This window comes from Calonectris borealis, chromosome 4 (genome assembly GCF_964195595.1).
Source record: "Calonectris borealis chromosome 4, bCalBor7.hap1.2, whole genome shotgun sequence".
NCBI classification, from domain to species: Eukaryota; Metazoa; Chordata; class Aves; order Procellariiformes; family Procellariidae; genus Calonectris; species Calonectris borealis.
The window spans coordinates 71,087,864-71,103,041 of NC_134315.1; the positions used below are offsets into that span (position 1 = coordinate 71,087,864).

The 15,178-nt window shown below is 40.2% G+C and overlaps 1 protein-coding gene across 9 annotated transcripts; it reads right to left on the minus strand.

The window, feature by feature from the left end:
- Positions 1-294: 294 nt before the first annotated feature.
- ZNF330 (zinc finger protein 330) lies at positions 295-15,134 on the minus strand. Of its 9 annotated transcripts, none has more exons than XM_075150086.1 (11): positions 14,944-15,127; positions 13,082-13,332; positions 10,431-10,560; positions 10,140-10,159; positions 9,956-10,026; positions 7,943-8,022; positions 6,484-6,610; positions 5,614-5,718; positions 2,993-3,039; positions 1,690-1,807; positions 295-1,027 (listed from the first exon to the last, which is right to left on the minus strand). In XM_075150086.1, exons 3-11 carry the CDS (start codon positions 10,548-10,550, stop codon positions 750-752), a joined length of 966 nt encoding a protein of 321 aa, XP_075006187.1. In that variant the 5' UTR covers positions 10,551-10,560; positions 13,082-13,332; positions 14,944-15,127; the 3' UTR covers positions 295-749. The 9 variants fall into 9 exon arrangements, with proteins under 9 accessions (XP_075006187.1, XP_075006185.1, XP_075006184.1 ...); XM_075150084.1 differs by lacking the exon at positions 13,082-13,332 and adding an exon at positions 14,568-14,797; XM_075150083.1 differs by lacking the exon at positions 13,082-13,332 and adding an exon at positions 14,596-14,797 and having other exon boundaries at positions 14,908-15,127.
- Between the last annotated feature and the right edge of the window lie 44 nt (positions 15,135-15,178).

Below are 15,178 nucleotides of genomic sequence, written 5' to 3' on the forward strand. Positions count from 1 at the left end.
TTTTTGATCTAATGAGAAATTGTCTTACAGATTTCAGTGGCAGAGAGGATACACCAACATTTTTATTGCAATAAAATTTTTGATTATCTGGGGTGCACTTGTAATGACTGCATATAGTCCCATTGATTAATATCTAATACTAAAAATGCTGGAAAGGTAATGTTCAAGTACATAGAGAACTACATTGACCTGCCTTACCTACATAAACAAGGAAGTTATTTTAGTGTCAATTTACACTTTGTATAGAACCTGCTTTCCAACTATTCAAAGGAGATCCATATTTATGACAATTCATTAGAGAATGCAGTTGACTTTTATTGTGCAGACCAAAAAAAATGCAGTCACCAACCCACCACTACATTAATTTTAAGAAATCAGTTAACAAAATTATTGTAAAAAATAACTTAATTTCTGATGAGCACATAGAAACAAGTTGTACAGCTCTCCCACGTTCCTGTATTGATAGGAGAAAATGGCATTGAACCATTATACTCAGTAACTCAAGGACAAAACCACTTCTATTGCTTAGGGGAATAAAAATATTCCTGTTTTCTCCCCCAGTCCCAAACCCAATATTGGTTTATACCAAAAAAAATCTCACTAGGAGTTACTGTGGAAGTCCCACACTCTTTACTCTCTAACTTTGATATGTAAGTACCTGATAGAGCTATCCTACTAGCATGTACACAACTCAAGTGAAGCACTGCTTGGCTTCTTCCAAGTGCTTTTAGCTTGCCAGCATACTAAGCTTAATCTTCTGGTTCCTCATAATGTGCATACCCACTAGCATAGGTCCTTCCCAAGTTCAAATTGCTGAATACATCTGTGGTCTCGGTATCGGAATCCTTCCTTCCCTCATCATTGTCATCTTCATCATCATCTTCTGCTTCATATTCATCATATTCATCCTCATGGTCACCTGCATCTCCAGCCTTGCTGGAGGAGAGGCTCTTCCAGTAGGCATCATAACCAGAAGCTCCATCTGCATCTTCACCTCCAGTCTGTCGGCCAAACTTCAAAGACCGTGCTGCAGGGAGAGAAAAATCATGTTCCTACCCCTCAACAGCAATTTGAGCCAAGCATCTGACATTTCTTTTCTGTCCTTTTTCACTACTCAGCAAAGAGCATACGATGTTAGACAGCCTTTTTCTAAATCTGACATTTTCAGATTTAATCCTTACTCTGAGAGAGCCTTTCTGCTGCACACAATCTGTCCCTCTGCAGCCAGGTTTGTATAAACAATAACTGCCCCCAGAGTATGACTTAGGTTTTAGGATAAACCTTCAGTACTCTAGCCAACAAAACCTGTAATTGGTTTCTGGCTTCGCAGACCCAACACATATTGTGATTTATTCAAGACTGGTTGAGGTAGATTGTATGCATATCATCAAATTGCACTTTGAAATTCATTAGCCAGCTTCTTGTTGATGAAATAAAGGCTTAAGCGGTGATTTTTTTGCAATTTTTCTGTAACTATAATCTCAAACTAAACAAAAGGTTTGACTGTATTGGAATCAATTAATGGTTCAGAGAGACTGCTCAATTCTAGAACTAAGAAACACGAAGTTTTTCCCAAAACAAATGCAGCAAAGCTTTGCAAAACAATTGAAAGTAATCGGCCTTTACTCAGTGTTCCTATGCAGAAAAGTAGTCACCAATGGTACTTCTTAGCTAGAGAAGCAGGCTTACTTGACATGCTCAGATCCTTTGTCTGCTGAGTTTCATGGCCACATTTAGGGCAGGGAGGCTCTTTTCCTTTTTCCTGCTTGAAAACTTTACTTCGCACATGATCGTCACAGAAACAAGCCTGTGGGGTGAAAGGAGAATAAAAAGGCTAAATGTTTTAATCATAGAAGTATACTCTTCAGCAAGAAGCAAGCAAAAAAGTGTCTAACAGCAGCAGGATTTTCTGGTTGGGATTAAAATTTAACGAGCTCTATCTGCAGTGGAACTGGAGTCTGTGCACACAGCAACCGCTTCTGTGTTGAATGCAGTTTCATGGCTTCCTGGGGAAGAGGCTGGATAAAAGTGCTGATAAACGAGTAGCAAAAGTAACATACTCAAGGACTGGATTATAGTGCTGCCCACAAGGAGCCTGGCAAACTTTGGTTTACGCTGACAAGCTTAAATAAAATAAAGAGATGTATGCCAGAACATAACTATGCAGTGACCTGAAGGCAAGAATTAGAGATGGAAATTTCACATCTTGAGCACCAGGGTGCCAGTGAAGATATCAGAGAAAGGAACAATTTGGAATATGAAATCGATGCCACATGAGAGACTGCAGGGAAATATATGTAAGGTTAGAAGAGTAAGAGCAGGCAATGAGCCAGCACCTGGAGAAATCTGGGCAATGCTGATGATGAAGCAGGTGGAACTTTTTATACAAAATTACTTCTGAGTGTGCAAAACCAAAAGCCTGACACCAACAAATTAGCCTGTGCATGTGTAAAACTGGATTAGCTGTGGAGATTATTTCTATTGGATCCATGCTGCAGTGTTTTCTGGTCAGATCATCACTTGACTGTTTTTAAAAAACAAAAAAAAACCAAACAAAAAAACCCAACAAAAAACCACAACAAAAAAACACCAACAAACTTTTTTAATTGTCTTAGTTCTATGCTGGGTCAAAACATATTCCAAAGCCTTGGATTCTGTTCAAGACCAATGATTTGTTTTGGGTTCTTTTTTTTTTTTTTTTTAAAAGGCTCAAACATGGTACAGCCCCAATTTAAACACAGAGGGCTAGACAAAGTGATGATCATCTCACCTGGCATAAGGATGCACAACACTGGCTTGTGGTTAACAGGCAAGCACAGATAAAAGCCCTTTTGTCCACCATAAGTCTGTGCCAGGCTTCAGAAACTAATATAAAAATATGAATATTTTTCTAATAATGTATAGGAAGACATGACAAGGCTTGATACCAGCCTTGGAGGCTAAGGAGAACAAGTCTAAAATCATAGCTATTTACTACGTCTTTACTCTTTACCTTACAACGCAGGCATGAATGCTGCCCAAGCCTGTTACAGGAAACACCTGTTGGAGAAAATCAGTATGTAAAATTCAGTACTCAGAAACAGCAGATCTGTTTTTAAAACCTTGTAAAAGCATGTAATAATGTAATCGAAGCATTTCTTTTTAATTCCCTGACACAACTGCACTTTGGCAACATGAATCAGTTGTTTTATCATATAGTACCATTTTACTAGATTTTTTTCCAAGTCTAAGCCTCATTGCAATAATGTAATTTGACACAAAAAGTAAAAGTTGAAGCGGGGAAAAAGTTAACTATTTCTTGAGTTTCCAAACTTTTAAAAACAGAAGTTTCAGAACTAATTTGGTATTAAGCGATCATCTTGCTTTTCCTTTTCTCATCATGTCGAAAGAAGGAGCGCTAGCATTTTACAGTCACTTTAAACAATGCCATGGCAGCTTTTAATACCTTTATCTCATTTAAATCGGATGTGAGAACACTTAAAGCTTGCAAACTTCCAAACCTAGAACACTTTTGTTCTGTATTTTCTGTTATGTCCTCTGGACATGTACTTTATTGCACACAACTTCATATGAAAATCTATCTAACTGTTAAAGAATTGTAGCTGGTACATGAGCGGTAAAGAGCAGAATCGGTGCTCAAAATCTAGTATGTCTTGAAGCTTCACGTTCGTTTCTTTACTCCACTAGAGGGAGTACGGTAAAGGCAACCACCCAGCAATTGGCAGCAATAGGAAGCTGGGTGAGTAATTATTCCTCAAGAAGCAGTAATACGTATTTTATCAGTCTCTGTGCAAGTACTCATTCCCTTCCACCTTGCCTTACCTCCGTGACAACAAAGTTTTTGAATATGAAGTAATAAATATCATGAGTTCTCCACATGAGCAGGACAGCCACGGGATTTAGCGCTCTGTCATGTTTTTAAAGATGGAATTGGAAATGCTAATGCATATATATTCAAACATTTCTGGAGTATCTGCACTTTAAAGAACTTTTCTCAGATAGTGATGGAAAGTAACAGTACCTTTTTCACAGCTAGAATGGGATTTAGACTACAATTGCATGACTGCATTTAAAGTTCATGTATTCTGTAAAAATTCCGGGTTTATAATCTTGTTACCACACACTGACAAAAATCCTGCCTCTCTAACAAGACTGCACTGTGCCGCGACACGTTGAACACAGTGAAAATTCTCAAAAAAGCAATTTCTCGATTCAGGGTGTGACATCACATGTGTGAATTAAAAGCTTCCAACAATCACTGAAAAAAAACATTCTTGTGGAACAGCTGTTGCTGCTTCAATATTGCTATGCAGGAAGATATTCTGGCAGAATACATCAAGGGAAGCTAATCAAGACTTAGAAAATAGCTGGCTTGGAAAAAAAGCATGGGAGATGAAAAGGAGATAAAAGATTTCTAAAGACACAGACTATAATATTGAAATCAACAAATATTCTGAATTGAGAGAAATCAATTAGGACAAGAGATTAGTCAGTTCTGATGAAAAGAGTCTTATACATGATAAAGAGCACCTTGAATTTCTATAATAAGGATTGAAAATGTTATAATAGTCAAAATACATGCATACAAGTTTTGGAAAGGACAAACGCTTGTCTCTTGGGATAAACCGAATAGTAGTTAATGGTGGGTGGAAAAGAAATACTTCTGCAAAAGATTAGTTATTTCAAACATGCGTAGTCTTGGTTTGTTTGTGTTTTGTTTTTTAACTTCCCTTGAAGTTTCCCTGTTTCAGCCAGAGATGAGTAGTGGACTAGCAAATTCAGGCATGGCCATCATGTCCTCTTACAAATACCAGGTTCTTGTCCACACAAGTAATCAAAGTTCAAAAGGACATGAAGTCTTCAGCTACCTGTTCTTTACTCAGTAAAAGTGGACACATATCAACATTCGACACATTACTGACACACGTGTCCACAGTCCACTGGTCAGTGAAGAAACTAACGCTGAGTTCATGCTCTGGATGAACACTGTTTCTGTAACTTCCTTCCGTGCTCGCCCTGTCTCACTGAATCAGATGATGACTGCTTCCTGAGTCACGGCCTTCCTCAGAACTTGCTGCTTTTGCAAAATTAACAGATGCAAACCCTTCACGAACATACAGGCCATCCAGAGCAATCTGGGAAAGTTTAGCCAGACTAACACAGGTGGTATTATTTACGGCAGCTGTTTTCCATGAGGAACAGGTATCCAGAAATAGCTCATCATACGGTCAGAAGAGTGGAAGAGAGCTCCTTCTTGCCTGCAGAGCTTTGTGGAGTAAAAAAGCAGCATCAGCAGTTCCAGCAGTTTTGCTGGAACAACACTGCAACTTTAGAGACTGCTGGCTCCTGCAAAGGCAACTTCCCATGGGAGGCCTACAAGAGCCAGGCAGGGAAATAACTGCCACGTACAATCTGGCACGGAGGAAGGTCAGACACAAAAGCTCTAGTCTAGATAATTGGATATCAAGAGCAAGCACATAGGAAACAGGCCCTTTCCTCCAGGGGTGGTAAAAGCTATTTGGAAAAGGTGATATAGAGTATTCTGGAGCACAGAGGAAGCAACTGGAGAGTCTGCTTAGCTGTGATGAGAGGGACTGTGAATAACTAACTTACATTTAAATGTCTCTGCTTCCAGAACTTGGCAGCTGGCTTGATGTTCAAACTGATCATCTTCACACAGGAAATTGTGGCAAAAAGAGCAGGCGAATATTCTGCCTCCTAAAAGATTTATCATGGCAAAATAATCAGCAATGGGCATAGGCATCAAGTTCTGCTCTGCAAACAATTTAGGTAGTAGTTTTGACTGAAGACCAGTTCTCCCTTCTGCCACAAATGCTTCAACAAAGTCCTAATTTAGACACTGCCATCCATTATTACACTGAAAAATACCATGCAACCTACAATACAAGACAGCATAAATATAAAGCAAGTATTACTTCTAGTCCTTTTCTTCATTTTAACTCGACTATGGCATTAAGTATTTTTCTTAAATCAGATCACATTCTCTCTCATCCAGCATCCTTCCGTCCCACCCCCTCACCTTTAATGCGCACTTGAAATAAACACTTTAAAGGATTCCACAAATGGAGATCAATATATGGTTTGCTAAGTAACTGGGAATCCAAATACCTGTACTAGTGCAGATGAATGGAGTGGAAATGGCAGAAAATTGTGTGTGGCCAATCTGATGCAGTGCTTCATTATGTGAAGCATGCAGCTGAAAGGACAGTCAGTACATAGTATATAGTACATAGCCATCCCTGAGCTGAGCACTGTATGTTCTTGCACAGGTCGTTTACATTCCCCACTGCATAAAGTCTATTTTTAAAATGGGGAAGATGCCTTGCTTTGAACAAACATACTGCAAGGACTAATCAGTGAAGATTAAAAATGCTATGTTAAGAATACAGGTACAATAACTTAAGCAATGTGAGGAGAAAAGTATTGTTTAGATTTTCTTATTTTTAAGTGTGAGCAACCTACCATGGTCCCAGACGCTTCTTTCGCACTCAATACACTCTGCATCTGCGAGAGGGCAGATACACGCGTGTGTGCTGAGACACTTCCTCCCGTGACATACCCAAGCTTCACAGAAATCACAGATTGCACCCTGCAATTACAGAAAGATATCATCTTGGGACTTCTGCAATACCTAGAGAGAGACTCTTATTCCATAACCCTGAATGTATCCAAGTATCCATTCTCTCAGTGGGTTCATGCCAGTTGAGTGAGAGAGTATGAACCGCATCTGTATTCCTATCAAGCTGCTCCACAGTTCATCTTGTTTGTTTGATATTCATTTCTGCAGGATTAAATATAATGCAAAATAACTTGGTTTTCTCCTTTTTTGTTCTTCACAATTGCTATCTTGAATCTTATGCGTGAAAATTGTGTCCTCCAGCTGAAACCTGAGATCCATAAGTGATAACAAAGTTCTGGCAAAAATGCCACTTCAAAAAAGACCTGGAAAATGCCATTAGATTTTTACAGCTGAAATCACTCATTCGGATTTTAAAACATTCTATATTAGAACACAAGCTCCGCAGAAAACAAAGATCAAATAACTCATTAGAAATAAGTTAGACTCTTTAACTTTCATTTTGATTAAACTACAAGATCTACACATCAACTATTCCTTAAATGTAGCATTTAAGAAGCCTCCTCAGCCCATATGTAAAAAACTACCATGTGCATTACATGCACACAAAAATAAGAAAACAATGGTGAATCCAAATGAATTGTTGATGAAAATATTGCATTAGTGAACGCGTGGAATGAGTTTAGGTACCTTCAGACTGCAAAGGCCTGCTGTGTTACTGAGAAAAGCTGACTGCCAACTGGAGGCAGAAACAGGACAGAGGTTTAGTTCATACAGCATTTAATCTAGAGGCTATGACATGTCATACCTTGCTTTCCAGAATGGAGTAACTAACTTGTCCTTCTAAGAACGAAAATTCAGAGGCCAAGAAGCTATGACTATCTCTGCTAAGAGCCCAAATGATTTTTTTTTTTTTAAATAAAATTCCCCCACAATGCCATGGAAAAGATTCCTCTCTGTGATACTGATGGTGTCTGCAATACTGAGAAGACAGCAAGGAAAGTCCACTGGTTTCTACAGAATGTTCCTAGATTTTAATGGAGACTGGGAATTGCCTATGGGGCACATAAACTCCAGTGCTGTTAATGCCTGTGCTTAGGGCCTGCCACCAACACAGATCTGTTAGCATCCAGGACATGTGTCAGAGTTTGCAGGAGTTGAATCTAAAAATGCAAAATTTGGGTTTCCAGTATGAGGGAAAAATCAGTTTGTGATGGTAAGATGAGAAAAAACACTTGGCATGGTACATGCTATCATTCCATAAATCTGTTTTATCTTTTTTTCAGAAAGATTGGCATAGAATAATCTCATAGTGCAAAGAAGGCTGTAATTTTGTATACGTACCACCATTGCTAGTCCAGTACTGTACACACCAGCATGTTTTATAACACAGTCTGAAGACTTCATCATGCATTTGGTTTTTCCTGTTTAAAAGAAAAAAGGCAAGCAAACAGAAGAAAACTATATAAGAGAAAAAAAAATTAGAATGCATGTTGATATAAGAGCAATACTTCAACCAAATGCCTGTGCTTAATTGTAAATCTAGGTAAAAATAATGCCAACAAATGTCTGCAATCTGCAATCCACCCTCACATCTCCCTTAGATCAAATCAATTATTGTCTGTTTTCAGCCAAAATCTCTTGCCCCAGTACCGAGATAATAAGGCAATGTGTTGTCTTGCTCTATGTTTTGAGGCAGTGGCAAGAATTTCAAATATCAAAACAAATCAAAGAACAAAATTAAGGTGAAAGTCAAGCAATGACATCTTAAAAAGTTGCATTTAAAACTGCTGCTAGTTCTGTCCCACTGTAAAAGCAGCATGTGCTGTGTGCAAGGTTGAGGTCCTCTGAAAAATACATGCGCACCTGATGATTTAATTACTTACAGGTACTTGGATACTGGTTTTTTGGTGGTCGTTGTTGGGTTTTTTCTTTTTTAAAACCATGTAAGAGATTAGTTCCTAGATAGAATAATTTCCACCCCTGTGGTGTCTCTGTTATTGCCTGCTTAGAGAACCCAACAAAAGGGTGCTCCTGCAAACCCATTCAAGAGCTGACAAAACCAAATTCTACTCTGAAAATGTAGTTAAATCCCAGTATGCAGCATCAGCACAGTTTCGTATTAAATCACACCTCAGATACCAAACGGCACTTGGAGGGTGAGGAAAGACCAGTGGCGGGCTGAGCTGGGCAATGTGGGGCGGTGGGGCTATTACCGGGTGTGGAGCACTGCAATACAGCTACCTTGCTCCCATCCCTCAGGGACTTCTCCAAGAAAGATGCTGTTGGTTGGTTAGTCCCCAGCGCTTGATTAAGCACCAAACAGCTCTAACCATTTTTGTCTTGGAAAACCTTGGGACTCAATATAATCTTGTGGTTATTACTGGGAATGCTTTTCCTCCAGAAACATACTGGATTAAGATAAACTCAACAGACAGAAGTCAACTTCAGATGTATAATATACTCTAAGATAGACAGCAGGTTTTTAGTACTTCACTGCATGATGACAGAAGGAAGACTTATTAAGGATGACACAGTGCCATCGCACACTAACAGCCTGGCTTACAGAAATGCTCAGTATCTGCAGGTCCCAACAAAGGCACTGGAAGCTGCAGATGTCACCAGCTCTGAGAGTCAAACTACAAAACAGCAAATTGCTTAATGACAATTTGAAAATCTGCAAGGAAACAGTAAAACAACAAAATTCACCTCAAAGTATTAAATAATTATCAACATCCCCTGCAAGCAAGCAGCTGTTTGGGAAAAAAAGAAAAAAAAAAGGGCATTTTAGCTTGATTCGGAGCTGAGTTCTGTCACTAGGAGTCCTTCTCTTCTGATTCAAAGTATCAGCCCTCTAGCACATATAAATAACATGAGGAGCATATTACTTTACAAAACCATGCAAGGTGAATAAGGTACTGTTGCTTTAATCAATATTAAACTGATCAGAAATTATATCATCCCCAAAAAGCAGTATTTAATTGGCCCCTTGCTGGCAGTCAGAGCCTTTTTAACTTTGCTTTTTAACTTTGCTGCAATACTGGACATGGTCAATCTAGGGAGATAGTCGGTCAGATGTTCTCAATTCGAAAAGGCAGTGAGATAAATTCTTCCAAAGATCAAATACTGAAGACAAGCCCGTGACCCAGACTTGCAAACCTCTGGGGGTCACAGGCATACGCATTAGTGCATGATCAAGCAAGATCTTTTCTCAAGGAGGATATTCACACCGGATTTAAAAGAACCTGCTCCCAAAATCACAAAGGTACTTTAAGACAAAGGTACCCTAACTGCTGAGAGTTTAACAACACAAATGGGATCGAGGATAGCATGTTTTCCTTCATTATTTCTACTTACCACATTGTGCACAAATGGGTAATTTTTGAACAGAGTTACAGAAGTAGCAAAAAGCTCTATTCTTCTGTCGTCTAGGCACATGGAGGGAAAAAAAAAAGAAAGCAAGCATTAAAAAAAAGACCTGTAAAATTTTTAAAACTGATTAATATTAAACTACTGGTTTTAGAAGAGGAAAAATACTAACCTTTGGCACTTATCACATTCCTAAAGAAAAGAAATAAAATACTGGTAATTATTTTTATTCTAGGTAAAATATATAAAATTTACAGACCCCACAGGGACTCTGAATTAGGTTCTGATTAGGAACCAAACTTTTTATTCAAGTATTATACCTCTAATGCAAACATAACCTTAAATATAAAGGAAGGATGGTAGGAATAATGGCATTCTAATGGTATTAAATAGTCAATGTAATAACAACTGGTTTTACATAATTTGAAATCAAGTATTGTAATATAAAAATAGGTTATTTTACCATTGACGCATTACAAGGATGTTTGGCTAAATCTATGTTGGCTCTTGAAGCCCTTATCTGCTTTTCACGTTCACGACGGTTCTCAGCTTTCTTACGAGCGCCAGTCTTCTTTTTAGGCATTTTTCACTATCTGTGGGGGTTAAAAATAGGTATGTAATGAATGCACAGAAACCTATGTATGTAAATACATGGATACACATGACACATCCAGCACTAAAGCTGGATATATGTTAACTGTGTTTCATCTCCACCCGTTTCCTTTTCTGAAAGTTTCTTTTCAAACATAGAATAAGGGGCCAGTCCCTTAAGAAGAGTCATGTGATGAACCAGGAAGAATCTTGTGATCTGGAAAGGACTTTGCTCTCTTAAACTTTGCGCTTAACTATCTTTCAAGTGTTTTGCCTTAAAAAAAACCCACTATGTTTTGTAGGTTGGTTTGTGATGGGCCTCTCTGTCTATTTAATAAGGACAATATTCAGAGCATTTTCTCTCTCCTTTCTCTCTCTTCTCATGCTCACTAACTACTTCAATCAGTTAAAAAGCATTCTTCAGGTAAGCAAACCGTGGTGTACTGCAAAAATGCAAATTTCACACTTCATGAAGGCTTACAAAACAAAATGTCATTATATAGATTTAAGAGCTATGACAAAGGGATGTTTGTACTGCTTATTTATCACTCTAGCACATTAGCAATAACGACGAGATGAGCATGCATTGCTTTGAAGATGCCACTTGGGAAACCCAAGAAGGGTTTACACTAATTTAACTCCATCTGGTTCAACGCCTGTGTCTATTTTAACATTCTAGGAGGGAACCAATGCAATATAGCAGTGAGACCATCAGGCAATCAATCAGACCACTGCTCTCATGTCATCTCCACAATGAACTGTGCAGTACTCACATATGCTTAGTTTACTCTGTGTTTATAATAAATCAGGCAAGCATTATCCTGACTTGATGAAATGGACAACTGAGAGATTAAAGGTGTTAGAATTTCTCTCGTCAAGACAGGCACTCAAGATAGAGACCCCTCCTTATGCTCCATCTTTATCATCCCCTCATTTCTGCTGATGTAATTGTTGTTGGTGTCATATTCTAAACCAGATGCAGGTTAAAAATAAAACCAAAAATCCCAAACCAACAAGCACCCCCAAGACCCAGATTAGCACAATCTGATGGGAGAAGACAGTGAAAGGGGCAGCAGGGGTATTTGCTTAGCAAGCATGGGAATCAGGAAGCAGCTAAGGAAGAGGCAAGGACCTCTCCACTGACAAAAAAATTGCCTTATTTGAACATAGTTCTAAAAAAACCACTCCCAAGTCTATGGCCCAGGTGGACACTTCCTCGTGCTGTAGCTACCAAACCACACTTCCTTGCAGATGACAAGATGGTTGAACGTTTGGAAGTGTTTAGCTCTTATTTTGGTACCTCACTACAGTGCTGCTGTTTTGAAAACCTGGCCTCTCTAGCAAGTTGCCCCAACATATATTGCACTGTACAACTAACCCACAATTCTTTTAGCTACAAGTACACTTAACGGTGTTCCTTGCTCTGCCTCTGATTTACCAAACTGCAGAAATATACTTTCAAACAACTGACAACTGAGACTCAAGTGTCACCTTAAAATCTGAATCTCCACTTACAGAATTTGAAGAAAACCACTACAGAGTTGGGGCTTGGCAGAAATCGGCCCACATGATGGGACAGCTCTGCCCAGGCAAAGTTCTGCTGATTCCAGCAGGTCTCTGGGTGGTCTGGGTGGCTAGCAGGGGCTACTGGCCTGAGGAAATGGGAGGTATCTGCCCTCCCCAGCCTCATCCCTAACTCCAAGCAGACATGTAGACATGCATGCTAGCATCTGTAAGGAGAGCTGCAGCATCAACAGGGAGTGAATTGTAGCAGCTTAAACTTGGAAGAAAAATTAGTATCTTCGTTCAAAAAGTCTTATAAAATAAATCCAACAATCCTAACTTTCCCGAACAAAGAAATATATTGTCCTGACCAAATACTAAAATTTGGTTTTAATAGCACACATAAATCAGTTTGCTCACCCTGTAGCATTTTGCACCATGTTTAAATTGTATTAGTGTCACATTTTGTAGTCAAAATTGTATTGCTGAGCTGCCTGCTGGCAACTGTCATTATTCCAGAGTGTGACATTTCTGACACTAGGAGTCCAATATGAGGTTGCACACTAATTTTCAAACTGCTCGAATGCTGATTTAACAACAGAACCTAATGGTTAGTATTTACACCTTCACTTCTTCACATTACCTTATAACCGAAAGCACCAAAATGACAAACTGTTTTCATGAAAAACACTGTCTCAATGACTACTCTGAGGACAGATTTTAAGAAATCTTTAAGATGGTAGTTTTTAGAAAGTTGCACTAAACTAAATAACACATCTGTAATGTCAGGTCCTTTTAACAAAGCTATGAAGTCAATCCAGGCTTTCAAACCGTCCAATAAATCACAACATCCTATAGATCAATATTCTATCACCCTTTCCCTCTGAGCTTCCACTTAAGATGTTTGCTGTCTTTGCCCCAAGTTCTAAATTTTTAGGGAATTTACCATCTTTTAATTTTCTGACTAGAGCTTAATAGTGTTATCATACCAGAAATTATGACAGTAAAAACTTTGTTTACCTGCAATTCCTTTCATATCAGGGTATCGCACCTTTTAAAAGCACTCAACAGTATTTAAAAGGCCTCTGCAGTATGTTCTACCTCCACTTTTGGCAACACTTCTGTAATCTGAGGCCGACGGATGACCCAAAAATCTATTTAGGCACCACAACACCGTTACGGAATGCTCAGACAGGAGAGGCCCAGTGGAATCTGTCTGCAGTCCAGCTCCCCTGCAGGGTCCATGGGAGGGAAAAGTGCCTCTGGGAGACCTAAAACAACAGGTCCAATCATCAAGGAAATGCCTAGTGAGCTACTCAAGATCTACTGGAAAGATCATGTGAACCTTTTGCTTAAACAGAGTCTTTTTGCTGAAGGCAGAGACTTACGGCCATGCTAGCACCCTCCTTTTCATCTACAATGCTGTTGTAAGAGAAATTGCCCAAGACACAGTAGGTCCACGCTTGGTTCCCTCCTCAGCCCCAGAAGATACGACCCTCCTGCCCTACAGAGCGTCCGAGCTCCCGAACTGGGAGCAGTTCTGCACAAGGGGTTTTTCTCCATTTGAAGTTTTCTACTTGGGAGCAAAATGCTCCAGATTGACTGGGTCAGAGCAGCAGCAGGAGCGAGCGTGACTCTCCAACTGAACGGCTGATGCTGCGGCACAGAAAGCAGAGAGTTCAGATATCGTGAGGCTGTGTACGAGGTGAGCAGTAGTTCAAAGCAAAAGTCCTAAAATGTGTTGCGTGCATACTGGGTCCCCAGCATTGTTTCATTCTCTAAGTTTTATCTACTGTTCCTCACACGCTGCATTATTTGCTCAGGTAAATGTAGCCAAGGACAGCAGAGTTCCTACAACAGCTCCAGAGACTGTTACTGTATTTTACCTGATGGTTGAGCTATGTAAAATAAACAATGTCTAGCATTTAAATTCTGTTGAGGTCATAGCATGCATATGCCATTTTTTCCCCTCTTGAAGATTGTCCTTGATGAGGTCCCAAAGACACACACAGAGTTTGCAGCAGATAGGAAAGCAGATTGCAGCAGCAGATTTCTGGATCTTCTGTGCCGAGCATGACATTCCCTTGCGTCATATTATCTTGTCTTATGTGATACACTAACCACCCTGCTGTCACAAATATAACGAACAGCTGTAACAAGCTATTCATTTGGGGGGCAGGGGAACTGTCAGGTTACTCTTGTCACACCACACAAATACTAACACCCAAAAGAGGCCTTCTGTATTTCAAGACTTCTTGTACTTGGCCATCAAATAGCTTTTACCTTGTGCATATTCATCAAAAGAGGAATCACGGAAAATTTGCTGGGTCACATCTGATTCCATTCAGAATTCAACAAAATCTGTTTTACCACTTTGCAAGCATGATACAAGTTTACAATATTAAAAAAATCCGTATTAGCAGTATTTCACACTTACATCGTTCCAGTCCATGATTCCTTCTAATAACGACATAATTTTCAAGGCACTGTGATTTCAATGACTTACTCCATTTTTCAGTAACAAGGTGGCTAACCGTACTCTGCGACCGCAGCGTCTGAGGGCTGCTGTGCCGATTAGGGCCCAGGCCTGCGGAGGTTTCCTCGGGCACGTCTCTGACCTCTGGAAACGCATCTTGTCCCCGCCGGTAGCGGCTGCCTGCCCGCCGGTAACGGCTGACCCCGCCGGTAACGGCTGCCGAGCGTGAGGCCGACGCGCTCTCACCACCCGATTTAAGGCTGTTACGTGAAACGCCAACAGCAAGCTAGCTTTTCGAAAAACACACGTACGCACACATATTGCTGTTTTTCAGCTTTCAGTATTTTACCTGATTTTTTTGTATTTTTACCTAGACCCCCAAACCGTGTCGCAACACGTTTCCAACCTGGATCGCCGTGCTCTGTATTTCTCGGCACTTATCTCTGGGGAAGCCAGCGACCGCTTCGCTTGCTCAAACGGGGAAGCCGTGGCGGGGCTGGGACCGCCGGGACCGCCGCCCCCTCAGCGGCCCCCGCTCCCACCTCGCTCCAGCGGCCGTGCGGAAGCCGGAAGCGGCGCGGTGCGGTGCGGTCCGCTGCCCGCCCGGCCCCGCGCAGCGAGGCGGGAAGGTTCCGAGGGCG

What these genes read in the sequence shown, in the direction of transcription:
- ZNF330 (XM_075150079.1), bottom strand. Translation starts at nt 10,550, where the DNA reads ATGCCTAAAAAGAAGACTGGCGCTCGTAAGAAAGCTGAGAACCGTCGT. An exon ending in GTACTGGACTAGCAATGGTG is followed by an intron (nt 6,611 to 7,942) that starts GTACGTATACAA and finishes CTGTAATTGCAG; the next exon opens with GGTGCAATCTGTGATTTCTG. An exon ending in AAGAAGCGTCTGGGACCATG is followed by an intron (nt 5,719 to 6,483) that starts GTAGGTTGCTCA and finishes TAAATCTTTTAG; the next exon opens with GAGGCAGAATATTCGCCTGC.